The 19,020-nt window shown below is 34.7% G+C and overlaps 1 protein-coding gene and 1 pseudogene across 5 annotated transcripts in view; both read left to right on the forward strand.

Annotated features, from left to right (window-relative positions):
* The window catches only part of ARHGAP12 (Rho GTPase activating protein 12), a 108,436-nt gene that overhangs the window by 69,703 nt on the left and 19,713 nt on the right, over window positions 1-19,020 (forward strand). For 2 of the 5 annotated variants that reach the window (XM_021715650.1, XM_021715652.1), the window contains 4 exons: window positions 4,934-5,008; window positions 5,338-5,352; window positions 11,635-11,696; window positions 17,063-17,144. In XM_021715650.1, coding sequence (XP_021571325.1) covers window positions 4,934-5,008; window positions 5,338-5,352; window positions 11,635-11,696; window positions 17,063-17,144 — 234 coding nt within the window. The remainder of the gene's footprint in view (window positions 1-4,933; window positions 5,009-5,337; window positions 5,353-11,634; window positions 11,697-17,062; window positions 17,145-19,020) is intronic. The other 3 variants (XM_021715651.1, XM_021715653.1, XM_008064257.1) reach the window with 2 other exon arrangements.
* Window positions 369-1,033, forward strand: LOC103266620 (annotated as a pseudogene).

Below are 19,020 nucleotides of genomic sequence, written 5' to 3' on the forward strand. Positions count from 1 at the left end.
GGTTGAGACTGCGGTGGCTGGAAGTGGCCACTGCACTCCAGTCTGGGCGACAGAGTGAGACCCCAACTCAAAATATATATATATATATTTGTCATTGAAGATTCTTTTCTAGGGGAGAAAAGACTATCATCCTTCTTTTGTAGCATGATAATAGGTTTCCCACATTTTTTAGGTGTTAGTGGAAACAGGAAGAACTGTCCTCAGGCATATTTCTTTGTGCTTGGATATGTTGAGTCTTAAATCCTTTTATAAATAGTCTAAATTAATCAATCAAAACAAGTGTGATATTTTGGTACTGCAAGTGACTATACAACTGGCCTTTGGAGGTCCCCTTCTCAGCTCTGGCCTGCCAGTGGACTTCTACCACCATGGACCTGTTGTTTGGGCGCCGGAAGATGCCAGAGGAGTTGCTGAGACATAACCAGTGGGCTCTGAACCATGCCATGTGAGAGCTGGACCATGAGCAACAGAAGCTATAGACCCAGGAGAAGAAAATCATGGCAGTCATCAAGAAGATGGCCAAGCAGGGCCAGATGGATGCTGTGTGCATCATGGCAAAAGACCTAGTGCACACTTGGCTCTATGCAACCAAGTTTGTGTTGTTGCGGGCCAACATCCAGGCTGTGTCCCTCAAGATTCAGATGCTCAAGTCTAGCAACTCAGTGGCTCAAGCCAAGGGTGTCACCAAGGCCATGGACACAATGAACAGACAGCTAAAATTGCCCCAGATCCAGAAGATCATGATGGAATTTGAGCGGTAGGCAGAGATCGTGGACATGAAGGAGGAGATAATGAACGATGCCATTGATGATGCCATGGGTGATGAGGAAGATGAAGAGGAGAGTGATGCTGTTGTATCCCAGGTCCTGGACGAGCTGGACTGAGCCTGACAGTTGAGCTGTCCAACCTTCCCTCTACTAGAGGCTTACTCATTGTAGCTGCTGGTGAGAAAAAAGCATAAGCTACAGCTTCAGCCCTGGCTAATGCCGATGCAGACTTGGAGGAGCGGCACAAGAGCCTATGGAGGAACTGACTGCCTCCCTGCCACTTGGAGTAGAGGGACCAGTGGATGTCTGGAACCTTTACCATAATCACTCTGTAATAAAAGAGATTGGACAATAAAAAAAACTGTCCTTTGTTGAATTTAAAGTTGGATGTACATATCTGTATAAGATGGACTTATAGAAAACAATGAAAATAATAGAACAATTTCTAGTTTCTATTCAGTAGGGATGTTGTGTGATTGAATATAGAGGGCATGTTAAATGAATGGCATTCTGGAATCTATGCTATTGAAGATATGCTTGAAAATATATTAGTATCTAGATTAACCTTGGTAGGTAAGATTCCTAGAGATTTTGAATTTAAAAAAGTCATTCAGCTTCAAGAAGCAGATTACATTGCCTGAGCCCATGGGTTCGAGACCTGCCTGGGCAACTTGGTGACACCTCATCTCTACAATAAATCCAAAATTAGCTGGTGGTGGTAGCGTGCGCCTGTAGTTCCAGCTACTTGGAAGGCTGAGGCGAAGGATCGCTGGAGCCCAGCAGGTAGAGGCTGCGGTGGCCGGGAGCGGCCATTGCACTCCAGTCTGGGTGACAGAGTGAGACTCCAACTCAAAAAAAAAGAAAAAAGAAGAAGCAGATTACAATTCAGGATATATAGAAAACTAAATACAATATAAAATACTCTAGGGCAGTACGCTCAATCTTTTTGGCAAACCGGTTTTGTGGAAGACAGTTTTTCCATAGACCAGCGGTTGGGAGGGGATGGAATGGTTTCAGGGTGATTCAAGTGCATAACATTTATTGTGCATTTCTATTATTACATTGTGATATATAATGAAATAATTATACAACTCACCGTTAAAAAAAAAGCACAGATGGCAGTGCTAAATAAAATAATGGGCAGGCCATGTACAGACTAAAATAAGTATTGGATCCTGATTTAAGGCCTGCCACCAGATGCAGCTGTACAATTGAAGTACATCCATTTAATTGCCACTCACTGATAGTGTTTGATATGAGTCTGTAAGCAGTTGATTTATCATGGTCTCTGTCCAGTCAAACCTCACTGCTAATGTTATTGTGTCTGCAGCTGCTCCCCGCCGCTAGCATTAATGCATCAGCTCCACCTCAGATAATCAGGCATTAGATTCTTACAAGGAGTGCACAACCTATATCTCACACATGCGCAGTTCACAATAGGGTTCATGCTTCTCTGAGAATCTAAAGCCCCTGTTGATCTGACAGGGGGTGGAGCTCAGGCTGTAATGCAAATGATAGGGAGTGGCTGTAAATACAGATGAAACCTTGCTCCCTTGCCTCCTGCTCACCTCCTGTTGTGTGGCCCATTTCTAACGGGCATTGGACCTGTCCATGGTCCAAGGGTTGGGGACCTCCACTCTACCACAAAAGCCATTGTTGAATCAACTCCAATGCGGCTTTATATTAGAACTCAGAATGACTATTTTGATGACTTATATTTAAAATTTCTTCTTTTTAATCTTTCTTGATTCATTTTCAATCTGTTGCTTAAAATAACTTGCATGAAGTTTTTTAAAAATTACACTTCCTCTTTAATCAGATTGTTGCAGAATTGTGAGAATATGATTTTCTTGAGACTAGAAATATACTTATTTTGGGTAGAAATGTCTCCCCCTTGACCTTACCCTTTATAAATAGATTCATAGGTAATTGCTTCTTCAAGTAAACTTTACTGTTTATCATTACTTATTACATATCTTCTTAAGACAGGCAGCCTATCTTAAGTTGAGTTTATGTAAAAAGGGACTATCCAAAACAAACTAGCTAATATTTGGCAAAGGGTGAAATATGTATAACTTGAAATGTAATCATAGAAACCTCCTGAATCTATGCTTCTCAATTTATGATGGTGTTACATCCCTTCATAAGTTGAAAAGATTAAGTTGAAAATGTGATTGATACACCTAACCTGTTGAACATCATGACTAAACTTAGCCTACCTTAAATGTGCTCAGAACACTTATGTTAACCTACAGTTGGGCAAAATCATCTGGAACACAGTATGGGATGAGTATGGGGTGCTTATCCTGATGATTTTGTGGCTTACTGGGAACTGGGGCTCCCTTCCTCTCTCCCAGCATTGCAAGAGAGTATCTTATCAAATATCACTAGCCCTGGTTAGGATAAAAATTCAAAAATCAAAGTATGCTTTCTATTGAATGCCTGCTATTGCTTTCACACACTATAAAGTGAAAAATTTGTTAAGTTGGGGGACCGTCTGTACTGTGTAGCAGATGTTATGATGACACAGGGCCTAATTCAGTTGGCAGATAACCTCAAAGGAGGTAGGGGTGTGTGTGTGTTGTGTGTGTGTGTGTAGTGTGAGTACATCTGTTTCTGTTTATGTGTGGTTTTTACTAAAACTGCTATTCATAGAAATGAGATATATTTATGCATACACATTTATAAATATACATAAGTATAAATTTGTAAATGTCAAAGTATTTTTGTTTATAATAATTATAATTGTTATACATACCTTATTACTCCATTTGTAGTTTTTAATTTTGTAGGACTGAAAATGCTTTGAAAAATAAATCATAGTTAGCATTCATTTTATTCAATTGCTTATTTCTAGTTTGTGGTCATCAAATCTTTCCCAGACTATTTTAATATATGACACTCTTTTAGAAGTCAAGAAATTGATCTAAGTTGTCAGAAGAAATAGCTTAAGTGAGCCTAAACTGAGATTTGGGCATTGAGTTTAATTTAATTTTTGATGTGTCTTCATTTTGGCCTTGGATGTTTGATTTGTAAACTTATCTCGTTAAAGGCTTCTCGGTAAACATTGGTTGCTACCTAGTTTCTGTCATTAGAAATTATATAAGATGTAAAACGGAAGACTTTTTTCCAAGTGAAAGAATGTTGAGTTAATGGTTTTTGCATTGTTACTTAAAACAAATTCCCAGGTTTGTTGACAGTACCTTCTCCAGTTACATAAGCATAGAAAACTAGAATAATAAAAATGTGAAAGTGAATATTGAAAGGAATTTTTTAGTTTGATAAAAAAAGATAAGTAATGGCATATGATTTCTTGAATTATCTTTTCCTGAAATTATTCAAAGCATCTGGGAGAATGGAGATGATTTAAAGGAGTTAGGCTATTGCTACCATAAAATGGTTTTCAGTCTTATCCTCCATAAACAGTCTTATTAACACTATAGTAGGAATCAAATACTATGATTTAATATTGACAAAGCAGACTGTTTAAAAAGCATATTGGTTTGCTCTTATGATACTCTTGTAGGCTTAGACATTAAAACTTTTTTTTCTGTGAGTTTATAATCTAAATCTTAGGTTTCTCCCTTGCATCTAAAAAAAATGCTTATTTATAATTATTGGAAAGTTAGCTATATATTACCTTAAATATTAATAGCAATTTCATTTAATTTCTCATGTAACTGTTGACTAAAATGAAATTCTCATTCTGATAGTCGGTAAGTTATTTCTGTGACCACTTCTTGCCTAATCCTGGGTATTCATAACTACCATACCAAGAGCAAGTTAGTATCATGACTATAACATATTTATCCCCAAGTATTTAGGTTTTATGTATTTTAAACATGGTTAATTCAAACTGATGTAACATTATGATTTTAAGGTAATTTACATCATTTCTTTGGAGTAATTCTGTATGCCATATTTAAATTTAACCGTGATTGCTGTGAAATGTGTCATATTTTATAAACTTTTTATAACATCTGTAGTTTTCAGATCAGTACCATATTTGAAATCGGTCCCAAATCAATTTTAGAGCTGAATGTAGAAAGAAAACAAAAAGCAAAAAAATTTTCTTTTGTCTCTTATTAAGTTCTCCCACTGTACGTAGAGGCAGAAATATAATTATAAAAAATAGAATAACATTTTTCATTACTTATTTCTTGTAGGAATCTCCAACTGCCTCAAAACCCTGCTTTCCTGAAAATGAGTCTTCTCCCTCTTCACCAAAGCACCAAGATACAGTTAGTATGATAGAAGCATATCATATAATATAGTGCAGTTATTTTAGTCAATTTCAGTACATTAATACTCTCTAAATGTAATGTTTAAATGTTTATTGGGCTCCTATTAAATTTCATTGGTTCTTTTAAAAAGTCACAATTAAAATAAGTTTAAATTAAGATTCAGATTTTACTGAGTTAAACACCCCTTTTTGTATAAATATGGTATCTTACATGACTAATTATATACCATATTTTTAAGTGATGAGTTTATATTTGTTTTTAAAAGTGTTAAAATTTCCAGACAGTACTACCACATACCAAATTATACTTAACACTTTTTTCTTCAGGCCAGCAGTCCAAAGGTAAGAAGCATCCCCCTCCTTAATGAGTGTAGACATCCTTCATTTGCTGTGCTGTAAAATACATTGCCCGGTCTGTGCTAGGTGAATACTGGAGATAATGTAACTCAACTGTAAGTTCCCCTAAACTGGAAAACCTCAGGCACCCATCTTAACTTTGATGAAATTTTACTTGATTTCTGTATTTATACTCACTCTTAAGTCTTTCCTGTTACTGATCATGGTGTTCTCCTTCTATGGCTTCTGTTTTCTTTTAAAATGATGTCCAAAATTTTTAACGAGGACTACAAGGCCGCTTCCCTAGCCTCATCTCTTACTTCCTATGTCTCCATCTTCCCTTTTTTGCTTGCTCCCCTTTGTTACACTGCCCTTCTCTCAGCTCCTCAAGGGAGCCTCCCTTTCTGCTCAAGATTCTTCACGTGTCCTTTCCTCTGTTCACTGAAACATTTTCCCCCCACATCTTTGCCTGGTCACTTTTGTTCATTCATGTTCAAATTTTGCTTCCTGAGATAATTTTATTCTAATCGTTTAAATTAGGTGAAGTTTTTGTATAATACTCTTAATAGTATTTAATTATATATAGTTTGATTGCATAACATAGAATATAACTGGTCATTACTTTTGTTGTTGTTATTGAATCAGAGTTTCACTCTGTCACCCAGGTTGGAGTGCAGTGGCACAATCACAGCTCACTGCAGCCTCAAACTCCTGATTCAGGCAGTCCTTCTACCTCAGCCTCCTGAGTAGCTGGGACTACAGGCATGTGCCACCACACCTGGCTGCTACTTTTATTTTTTTGTATGGACGAGATCTCCCTATGTTGCCTAGGCTGGTCTCAAATTCTTGGGTTCATGCTATCCTCCTGCCTCAGCCTCCCAAAGTGCTGGCATTACAGGTGTGAGCTACCACACTGGCAATTATTTCTTATAGGAACCACTAACTATTAATGTCTGTCTTCCCCACCAGAGTAAGAAAAGCTTCATTAGAGTAGGAACAGAGTTACCCTAGTACCTATCCTCAGTGCCTTATAGTAGCTGTTAATGTTGCCTAGAATGGCCCTTGGCTTTTCTATACATACAGTTAAATCCTGTGCCTCTTCCAAGACTGTTTCTTTTAGGAGGCCATGTCAGACTAGCCTAGCATAATAATGGTCTTTTTAAAATTTCTGAACTCCCAAGTCAGTCAGTCTCTTACCAGGTTCTAAATTCCTGAAGGGAGTTTAAATGAGGGATAGATGGAACTACATGTTTCTGTTTTATCTTTTGCATTATTTAACACATTTCTGGGTATATAAAAATTTCATAAAGATAAAAATGAGCATGATTTTAGTGATTTTGGTAGGAATTACTTTATAAATTCTAGTAACTGTTGGTACAATAATAAACTGTTCATAATCTATCAGCCCATCTAGAAAAAAAGTAAATAACTCTTCTAAACTACTTTATAGATAATGTACAATCCATTCAAAGTTCTTTTATACATTATTCACCTTTTGATAAAAGAGAATTTCTAGGTAATCCTAGAAACATGAATTTGTTAATGTTACAAAGGACTGTTTACAAATTATTTCACCAGCCAGTTACCCATTTTCTGGAGTTTGTCAGCAACTAGACCATCCTGGACTCACAGTACCCTCTGATGGTCATCACAGGGAACTGCCTCAACCACATTTCTTTTGTTTCAATCTTTTTTAGATGAAAAAAAAAAAAAAGAACAGCCATGATGCCATTTTGTTTTCACATATACAGATGGCGTTTCTTTTCTTTCTCATGTTCCTTCTGTGCAGTCTTGCCTTCCCCTTTGAGACTTCTGCCCTCGTTGACATCTCTTCCCTCCTTCTGCCTTCTGGTCCCGCTTCTTGCCTGGCTGCTACCTAGGCTTGACCCTCTTTCCCACTCATATCCAGTTACTGCAAGGAGATATTTTCTCTTCTCTCTTTGTGAGTTGAAATCTAGTTGGTATAAAGCCTTAGTGGTAAGAAGGAAGCTACAAATTTAGAAATGAAAATGATACCATCACTAGTGTTAGTGTCTTAATGTCATCTTTAAAAAACTCTGCAACTTGCCCATATATCTCTTCAATTTCTTCTAACCAGACCAGATTTTAAATGTTTCCCTTAATATACATTTTAAATTTTTTTGGGATGGGTGGGTTGGAGTCTCACTCTTGTCGCCCAGGCTGGAGTGCAGAGGCACGCTCACGGCCACTGCAGCCTTGACCTGCTGAGCTTAGGCAATCCTTCTGCCTCAGCCTCCCAAGTAGCTGGAAGCATGTTAATTTTTTATATTTAATTCCCAATTTAGAATATGTTATTATTTTTAGGGTTCCTTCAAATCTGCTGGAAATAGGCAGTATATACATTAAAAAAAATCAATAATATATTTTTCTATAGTTTGACTATGAATTAAATAGTTTTTTGTGGGCTGACCTAAAAAACTATTCTTTGTCCCTATGTGCCTATGAGGATATGCATTTTAAAATTTTCAATAGCTGAATACTGAATAAAGTTTTAGACTATGTAATTTGGAAACTTGAACTTTTGATATTTCCAATTATGATATTAAAATGCATTAATCATTTTAGAGAAAAGGACATTTTAACATTTTCTTTAACAAGTATTAAAGGAAATGTGTTAGGGGACAAATTTGCTTTTTTTTCCCCACTGAATATTACTATTCTAAGGACTTTTTAATAAACATGAGTTGAATGTTCAGTTTTTTTATTGAGATAAAACTCACATGACATAAAGTGGTATTTAGCATATTTACAATGAGTGCAACTATCATCTCCATGTAATTACAGGATACTTTGGTCACTCAAGAAGGAAACTCATACCCATTGAACAGTCATTCCCTATTTCATCCCCCTCCAGTCTCCTGCCCTTGGTAACCACTAGTCTGCTTTCTGTCTCTATGGATTACCTGTTCTGGATGTTTCATCACATTGGTTCTTTCTCACGAGTATATTTATAATTGTGGAAGTTTACTTATATCACATAGAAAGAATTTACTATTATATGATTATAACATACTTAATAGAAGATGATTTTGATTAACTCTGTTTATTTTGGTATGTAATTGTTAGCCTAAATTGGGACGTGCTTATTTTACTAAATGAATACAACATTGATTTAGAAATTCTGAAGCCTGGTAAGTGGTAAGTTCCTGGTAAGGAACTGTGAAAGTTTTCCCAGATTATGTACTTAATAGAATTAAATTTTATTATTTTCTTGACTATTAGGATAGAATATTATTATTACAATCTTTTTGATCAGTATTTAGCCATAATTTGCTAGTCCTTATTAAATAATTTCTGTTTATTTTCAATGTAAAATTTCTTTTGGAGTAGTAAATATATTTAGATTGACAAATATATATAAACTTGGGCATATTTTACAGGACTCATGACTTTTTTATGATGTTATCTTAGCAACATAAAAAATTGGTTGATTTTGAGTCACATTACTTCAAGTATACCAAGTAGTCTGAAATTAAAATGTCTAAATGTTTTCCCTAAATATTTCACCTGTATATTCAAACCTATATTACATATCTGCCTATTCATCACTTTTATGTCACAAACATTTTGTTGTTTAAAAGTTAAAGCTTTATTTTCTCTGTTGCCAACCAGTTTCTCTTATATTTCTTTCTTCTTATAGCGATGTTAATTTGCTGGTAAATTAATTCAACAAATATGTATTGAGTACCAACTACTTGCTAGATACAGTGTCATGCACTAGTCATGCATTTATGAACATAACAGATGTGGTCCCACTTATGACCTAATGAAGTAGGCAATAAATAAGTAAAAGATACAAATACTCTTTGCATTACGTGTGTCTTAGTCCATTTGGGCTGCTATAACAAAAATATGAAAAGCTGTTGATGGCTTACAAGCAACAGAAATTTATTTCTCACATTTTTGGAGGTTGGAGCGTCCAAGATCAAGGCACCTATAGATTTAGTACTTTCTGCTTCATAGATGTGACCTTCTTACTGTGGCCTAACTCTTGTTCCTTAGCTCAAGTGTCAGATTCTCCAGGAAGCTGTTTCTGATTTCCTTCTAGCTTTCTCATGGCACTTACCACATTGTATAGTAATTGATTTTTGTATTTGGACATTTTGATGCGGCAGATTTTTTTATTTTATGTTCAAGCAAAAGTGCTTAATATTTAGAGAATTAATACTTGGGTCTTGATACTTATGAGAATTTGGTGAGAGCTCTAGACCCTTTCCTTGAACAACGCATGTACATACACAGTTGTGCTCCACTTTCAGCCCATTCATTAACTCAGGCAAGAATCCCTGAGATTCTCATCTGTAGACTTTTAGGTTATCTGTCACTACTGCTACGCTATCCATTTTTCTTTCTGTTTTGGTGCCTGTGTTTCCTTCCTGCCTCTGCTTTTATTTATTTATTTATATTTAAACAAACACAGTTCCAGTGGTGGCATTTTTATGGACTTAATTCCTACCTCTCTGTCCTTACAATTCCTGTGCTCCCTTGCTCACTTAACCAGTAGCCATCCACTTCAGATTAATGTTGTTTCTTAGTTTATCATTGAAAGATTTTTTTTCTCCCTGTTTTTTATGGAAGTGTTAAAGTAAGTTGAAAATGTTATTACTTAACATCTGGTATAGCTCCTTTGCTGTGATAAGTTGAAGGTCAGCTCTTGACATAGAGTTTGTAAGAAAAAAAGAAACAGATCTTATGCATACTTACAATTGTGTTATTGATGTTTTCGTTGAGAGACAATACAGCTCTTATGAAAAGTATCAAACTCGTATATCTAAGGAGATCTAAGTTATGCTTCATGAAAAAGTTACATTAAAACTTTATATGGGTTATTTCCCAAGATTCCAGTATACCAAAAATGTAAATTGCCATAATGGTTTGTCAGTTTTGTCTGTAGATATGAGTTTGTATCAGACCAGGCAAAACTTTTAGACATGATTAAGAACATACTCAATATTATGTTTATCTCCCATATAAAAAGGATTTGTATTTTTTGATTCAAGTACATTGAGAAATCATAGCTGAGTAATCAGTTAAATGGTCAAATAAATTCTGAATTGGGGATTTTTTTTTCTTTGTGAGCATGTGTTTGTGTGTATGTTTCAGTTGAATTAAAATGAACTGTTGTCTCATGTCCATACAGTGCTTACTCATGTTGATGATCACTGTTGGCAACAGCTCATTTTGATGATATTCATTTGAATATAGGAAGCTCAAGCAGTACCAAAGTGCTTCTTTATTTCCGTCTGGAAGAATTGTAAGATAACCTTAACTTTATTAGCTCAGTGGCTTTTGCCTTTATAGGGTTTGATGATAAAGCTTATGTCACTATTTTTGGCACCAGTTGGCTAATAACTCTAGATTTTCTAACGCTGAATTCACTATCTGATAATATGTTTAATGAAGCATGTACTGAGTTTTTTTAATGCTGTATTAAGGCCAGTTCTGTGCATAGCACAGTATACTTTTGAGTAATTTATTAAATGCTGTCATCACATTTTTTCTACCTAGATATTTTTGTATTTTGACAAAGTGGGTTAGTATATTGAATAGCTTCCAGATTATACAATTGTAAAACAACACCAAAGTAAATTATTCCTTTTTGTAGTATTTTTCATTATAGCATTACATCACTTTCTTAGAATAGAAAGATGTAAATCATTTTTTCAGGGCCGATTCATTCATATGGAAACCTAATTTGATAGCAAAGTACCTAATGACTGCTATGATTTAAGAAGAAGAGGAGCCGGGCTCGGTGGCTCAGCCTGTAATCCCACGCTTTGGGAGGCTGAGGTGAGTGGATTGGCTGAGCCCGCAGGTTCGAGACCTGCTTGGGTAACTTGGTGAGACCTCATCTCTACAATAAATCAAAAATTCAGCCGGGCGTGGTAGCTCGCACCTGTAATTCTGGCTACTCGGAAGGCTGAGGCGGAAGGATCGCCGGAGCCCAGCCGGTTGAGGCTGTGGTGGCCGGGAGCAGCCACTGTACTCCAGTCTGGGCGACAGAGTGAGACTCCAACTCAAAAAGAAAAAGAAGAAGAGGAGGAAGTATTTAATTATAAAATAATAGAAAAAACTGCAGAAGTATTAGGAAGGTTGTATTCTTAATGTATTCTAAAACTAAGCATGTTACATACCATACTGACTCATCTTTCCTTTTAAGCCAATTTGTATAGAGAGAACAAGACCATTTTGGTTCAGTTATATGTAAAAACATAGACCTCACTGTCTGTATGAATGTTTTATAAACACTGCTACTCTGTTCCATAGGGTCAAGAGAAATATGGATTATTAAACGTAACAAAAATTACTGAAAATGGGAAAAAGGTTCGGTAAGTACACAAATCATTAATGTTCTTACGTTATTCATCTGATTGAAATTAATTAAAAATTATCAATATGATTGTATTTTAGTAGAAATGATTAATAGATTCAGAAGAAATCGTTTATTTTCTAATGTAATAACATACATAAGATAGTCATGAATTTCATGAAAACTTTCCTTTTTCTTTCTAAGTAATAGTAAATCCATAGATTAAAACGTGAGGATTCTAAGAAAGCATTCACCTTTAAAAATGTTTTCTTCTTTTTTTCAGTAAGCAATAAGTGCATGTGGTAAAAAACAAAGGTACAACTAAGTATTGAGTGTAAAGCAAGTCCCTCAGCCATCAGCCCCCCTCCCCAGAGGCAACCAGTGTTAAATCGCATGCCTTCTAGTACTTTTCTCCAGAGATAGGATATGTATGTATATGTTTGTGTCTATACAGGTTCATTTTTGAAACACAACCTTTGCACAGTTTATCTTGGAGGTCGTTCTATTTCTTGCATATAGACCTGCCACATTGATTTTAACTGCTATATAATTGTATATTGTATGGTTGTTTATAGTTCATTTAACCAGTATTTATTTGCAGGTGTTTTTAACTATGCCTGTCTGTTGGTAGACATTTAGGATGTTTACAGATTTTGCTGTTACAATGAATGTTACACTTACATCTTGCATAGTTCACTTTGCAAGTGTGTAGATGTGCCTATGGAATAACTTTTACCAAAGTGGAATTTCTAGGCCATTTGCAAGGTTATTTTGACAGTTTTCCAAATTGTGCTCTAAGATATTTAATCAGTTTCTGTCTCCAATAGTAGTGTCTTTCTCCACACCTTTTGCCAGTTTAATATATTGTCAGATCTTTTTTGATTTTGGACAATAGAGATTAGAACGAAAATGGGACTTTTATTTGCATTCTTTTGTAGTGGGGGTAGAGTATCATAAGTGGTTTGTATTCCTTTTTGTTGAATTACTTGTTTATGCCATTTGCTTTTCTGTTGAATTGCTGGATTTTTTTTTGTTATTGTGTAGTACCTCCTAATGAATTAAGGAAACTATTTGTTTGTAAGATAAGTCTCATTTCTCCTAGGTTTTAAAAACCACTAAAATGTTGTGATTTTTATAGTCAAAATGAGATTAATCTATTGTTTAAAAAAGAAATTTAAATCTGCAGGCAATTGAGTTTTTTAGATTTGCTTTGAACAGTCTGTCAGATTTTGGTATTTGAAAGTTTTTCCTTTATAAATATTCTGAAATAGCTTAAGCTGTTCCTTGGTAAAATTCACTTGTGAGTTGGATTTTAATTTTCCCTTTCTTCATTTTGGGAATATATGGTGCAGAGAGCTCTTTGGCTTCTTTCTCTGTTTTTGTGGTTTTTCCTGTGATAATTTGTTTTTTAGATTTTTCTACTTTTGGGGAGATATTTTTTACAATTTATATTTTCCTAAGGCAATCATCTCTTTCATCATCTTCAAATTTGTTTACATAGAGTTGAGCAAAATAGTCTAATAATTTTCTTTGTATTAGTGGCTATTAAAGCTTTTTGGTCTGAAGACCTTGAAATTCTTAAAAATTATTGAATATTCTATAGAGCTTTTGTCTGTATGGATTATATCTATAGATACTGTGAAGATTTAAAATCGATACAGTTAACACAAATAATATTTTTATGAAGAAAAACCTTTGTTATGTTATTATTTATTTTTATTATTATTTTTTGAGTTGGAGCCTTATTCTGTCACCCAGACTGGAGTGCAGTGGCACACTCATGGCCACCCCAGTGTCAACTTGCTGGACTCAGGTGATTCTTCTGCCTCAGCCTTCCAAGTAGCCAGAACTACAGGTGCCCGCTACCATGCCCTGGGAATTTTTTGATTTATTGTAGAGATGAGGTCTCGCCAAGTTGCCCAGGCTGTTCTCGAACCTGTGGGCTCGGGCAGTCCCCTCACCTCGACCTCCCAAAGTGCTTGGATTACAGGCTTGAGCCACCATACCTGGCCTGTTATATTGTTTTTTTGAGACAGGTCTCTCTCTGTTGCCCAGCATAACTCACTGCAACTTCGAACTCCTGAACTCAAGCCAGCTTCCCTTCAGTCTCCTGAGTAACTGGGACTACAGGTACACACCACTGTGCCCAGCTCATTAAAATTTTTTTTGTAGAGACAGAGTTTCACTATGTTGCCCAGGCTGATCTTAAACTCCTGGGCTCAAGTGAGCCTCCTACCTTGGCCTCCCAAAGTTCTCTGGGATTATAGGTAGTAAGACACCACACATGGCCCAACCCTTGTATTTTTTAACACAAAAAATTTCCAGAAGAGAGGCATAGTTTTACATTTTTGCAAATCTTTCGTATTTGGCTTAATGGAAGACAGTTGAATGCTCATCTTTGCTTGCAGTCATAACATTTCTGTTGTGATATGTTGGTCGAAATAGATGAAAAAAATCCTTTCACAGCTAAAGTTAGAAAAGGGAGGAATGTTTTACCATGAATGTTTCATATAATTGTACACATTTTTCTGTTACTCCAAAACTCTGCAGATGATAGTTTGTTTTAAAGGTTAGTTGCAGTGAAGACTCTGAAAACCATCAGTGAACTTTTCATACTCAGTTACATTAAAAGCCATTGATCTGTGTGGTACTTGAATGAATCTTTACCCATGCTCAATTTTACAATGTCTTACAAGTCATCTGGAAAACACTGGTCACTAACTCTGCTCATTTTTTAAATGTTTACACATTAATATCAGAGATTCACAAATCAGTAACATCAGAAAATCATTAAGTATAGGGAAATTTTGATGCTGTTTTCCAAAATCCTACTTCCTGTTTGAAAACTTCAATTTTTTTTTTGTGGTAAGAAAACACATAGCATTTAGTTTGCCATCTTATATTTTTTAATGTAGTATTAAGTAGTAGTTCTAAGTATATTCACATTGCTGTGCAACATATCTCTAGAACTTGTCATCTTGCAACACTGAAACTCTATACTCAGTAAGCACTAATTTCATCTTTCCCCATCTCCCAACCCTTGATAACTACCTTCTGCTTTCTGTTTCTGTGATTTGACCACTTTAGATATGTTATATCAGTGGAATGATACAGTATTTGTATGATTTTGTGACTGGTTTATTTTGCTTAGCATAGTGTCCTCAAGGTTCATTCATGTTTTCAAAAGCTTTAATGTTTTTATTGTCAACAAATACTATCATTTGTTTTCTTGAGGTGACAGACTCACTTCATTTATTTTGGAGATAATGTCTGCCTGCCAAGTACCCAAGTCTGTATAACCATAGTGTATGCATCAGTCATTTTTTTCAGGAAAAATATTGGGTTCTTTAAAATAAAATAGCAAATTCACCTTGCAACTAAGTCACACAAGTGCTTCAGTCCTTGAGGCAGTGATTGTTTCTTCATATTTAAATATTCAGTATTTGTTCTCAGATATTTACTAGTCCTCCAGTTTTTCTAATTTTCACAATTAAACTAAAAAAGTTTACTTAAATTAGAACTATGCCGATTTAAGTATTTTTCATAGTAGGGGGTCATTAGATGATATCTAAAGAAATAGAAGACTGAAAGTATAAGATAAATTTACAAATTAAAAAAAGTACTTCTAAAGGTGTCTTAAGTGATCCACATACCATTAAATAATTAAAATAAAAATACAACAAAATGACAGAACAATCACCAAATATACATATAATTTCAATATCAATCAGTGTAAATGGACTATACTCATCTGTTGAAAGAAAAAAGTGCTCATTTGAAGCATGAGGGTAAAGCAAAGCCCTGCTAAATATTACATGCAAAAGAAACACCCAAAGATAATTTAGAAAAGTAAAACACAAAAAGGAGTAAAGCATGTCAGAGGAATAAAAAGTAAAGCAGAAATAGGGATCTTAATAGTAAACAAAATTCAATCCAGGGGGAAAACATTAAGCATCACAAAGATGGTTACTTTAAATTGATAAAGCATTGTGGATAAGTTCAAAATGAAGATCTAATCATTACCAATAGCCATTCACCAAATAAAGTTGTATTAACAAACATAAGCAAAAACTACATGAAATAAATGAAAAATAGAAACTTAGAAGTAGTTAATTTTATTTCACTTCTCTTAATCCATGAAGTTCAAGTAGTCATAAAAAGTAGGAGAGTCAGTCTAATTGATAGATATCAAATTCTACATTCTGAACGTGGAAAAATAAACTTCTTTTTGATGGCCTATTACAGAGTTTTCCTAAAATTGGCTATGTTTGTTTATAAGAAAAGCCCCAATAAATTTCTGCAGTACACTGATTTGACATTTATTTTAGCCTCCCAGAAACTGAGTACCCTTATAGGGTAATTTTAATATATTTTCCTGTTTGCAAACACTGATTCATACCTGCTGTTTGAAAAGTACTTTGCTAGGTCTGAGGTAGATACAAAAATAAATAAAAACTGTTCCTGTCTTCAAATAATTTACAACTCCAATGGTAGCAAAACATTTACGCAAAAAACTCTAATATAGAATTAAAGATAATGAAGGGGGAAGTTGAGTGGAATCCGGCCTAGGTATAACATTAATCAGCTTCACAGTTCTCAACTGGAGCACTGATAGTAGCGTATTTGATATGAGTCTTACCTATGTTTCTGGAGATAGGAAAGTAAATAAGTGATCAGTTTTTTAAAAAAGTTCCACTTTACGCCAAACTCTTAAAATTGGTTTGATGCTCCACATTAACGCCAAACTCTTAAAATTGGTATGGATGTTAAAGGAAAAGGAGCTCGTTTTCTTTACACAATTCTATATTCAAAGTTTTTTACATACTCTATGTATGTTACTTTGTAATTTAGAAAAGTTTTTTTTAAACCTCATCTTACTGATAGTGGTCAATTGGTATGTAATTTATTGTATACCGATAACATGCCTAGTATCTACTGCCTGTCTAATGCAGCCCTGTTGGGGAAAGGGAGGTAACCAAGGTATATTAAATAGTCTATATGTACAAAAAATATTAGGTGAGTAAGGTAAGTATGTGCGTCTAATTTTTAATTGTGAATAAGAATTTTTGCCAAATATTCCATTTTTGTGACTTTAAAATAAATGAGTGTCCTGATCACAGTGTGCTGGATTCGTTTCATGTGACCATAATTAGGTACATTGTTTAGTTTTTTGATAACTTATTTGTCTGATTATCTGTTTTGGGGCCTTCATGATCAGGTTGTAAATTCCATTAGTATCATATGTAAACCCAATAAAAACTGTAGAATGTTAATAACTATAAACTGTAGATGACATTGATGCAGCTAAATAGGTTTTAATTTTTAAATTTTGTTTAGAAGAACCCTGGATAGTGAAGCTTTAATCTGTCATCTTTGTAATTACAGAAAGAGCTGGTTGTCTTCTTGGGCGGTGTTGCAGGGTTCATCTTTACTTTTTACCAAAACTCAAGGAAGTAGCACAAGTTGGGTAAGTATTTCTTCTCTTGGGAGGCTTTATACATTTAAATTATGAGGATGGTATTTCACCTCAATTTCAGGAAGTAGTTTCCAAAGTTCTTCTAGTTACGGTTAGTATGCAAATAAAAATAAATAATATCTTCTTAGTTAAAGGTGCATTTTTACTCATAAGAGAAGAGGATTAATTAGAACAGTCTAATTTGCTGTATTGTTAAAACTAGCAGATTCTGTTTTACCCATCCATCTGAAAGGTAGGCTTATTATTTGGGCATTGTAGAACAAATACATTTTGTTATTCCCTTTCAAGATGTTAAAGTGTGCCATTTCAGATATTTGGTCAGAAAATAAGTGGTAGTGTGGCAAAGCTCCTTGATTGTCATCTGGCCCTTGGATACTAATCAGTGAGTCAGGTGCATTATGTCAACCAGCTTTGAGAGGAAAATGAAATGTCACTATAACTTGTGAGATTTTGAAGCTTTTTGTATATTTGAGTGCTTACTATTGTTAGTTCTCCATTATTTGTGATACAAATACTGAAAACTATGGTTCGTGACATGTAATAGCTAACTTTTTTTGAATGTTTAGTATGCTGTATCAAGTACAGTTTTAAGTATAGAGGATTATGTATATATTATCCCCTTAACTCTGGGATAGCTGTTGTTTTTCTTTTTCCTTTCCCCTGTCATAGATGAGAAAATGAGGTAGAAGGCAGTTAACTAATTTGTACAAGGTAATGCAGCTACTACTAAGTAGTAGATCTGAGTTTAGAACTTTGCCATTTTGGCTTCAGAGTTCATGCTCTGGATATTTCTAAAAAATTATGGTAATTGAGTTTGAAGTGTTAATGCTCAAACAGAATGAAGTGAAGTTATTCTAAATGTATTTGGCTTACTTCATATTCTGCCTTAACCAATATTTTCTTACAATTACTGAGTTTCTTTAAAATTAACATAGAACTTATGGATCTTATGTTTGATGAAAGAGAGATCCATTTATAAATTTTAAGCAAATTTTAGTCATCTACATTTATAATGCAGCCATGTAACATGGTTCTAAACCACAGGTGCTAGAGAACATGCTAGTCCTTAGCTACTCTGGTCTGGGAATCTACAAATCCACATAACTTGAGCACAAGAGTGAACATTCTAGAGCATTTCTTCTGTTTTGCTTTACTAATTCTTTAATTTGCTCCTCGTTCAACCAATACAGTGGAAAGGGGGTTGGTCTGACTTACCTGAAAGTATATTGAGATGAAGCACAGGGTGCTTTTGTTTGTTTGTCTTAATGCATTTCTAGAGGACTGTAATTGTTTCTTCTTTCCTACTTGTGGTTCAACTTTTATTTGAAACTGAGTGAAGAAAATGAATGAAATAAAAGGAATGGAGAATAAGTTAGAGATTAATAAGTAATAAAAAAAAGTACCTGAAGAAAGCTGGTTAATGGTCACTTATTTGATAATTACTGGCACTTAAAGATTGAAGGTTGTGGTATGTACAGACAAGGCAAGTAGGTAGAGCATGAGGAGTAATACAAATTGGCAGGTTTGTATTGACTTAAGGAAAATGAAAGCCTCCTTTTAAATTTAAAGATGTTAAATGAATACCCCCAGCACATAATCTTCAGTACAGGATGGTTGCGTTTTACCTAAAGTTACTCTAGAAGATCTTACATAATTCAGAAGTCATGATTAAAATTAATACTGAAAAGAAGATGAACTATTTCTGTTTATCAGCTAAAATTGTGTTTCTTTGTGGCAATAGTGGAAACATAGTCTAAAATTTATTGAACCAATTTTGAAATTGTAGAATTCCTAATAAAATTTTTAATTTTAGGTTCACTATTTGAATTTTTGCCTTCAATTGACATTTTATTAGTATTGTTATATT

The sequence above is a fragment of the Carlito syrichta genome, unplaced genomic scaffold (assembly GCF_000164805.1).
Source record: "Carlito syrichta isolate Samal-C Ts95f unplaced genomic scaffold, Tarsius_syrichta-2.0.1 Scaffold307249, whole genome shotgun sequence".
In the NCBI taxonomy this organism is placed as follows: Eukaryota; Metazoa; Chordata; class Mammalia; order Primates; family Tarsiidae; genus Carlito; species Carlito syrichta.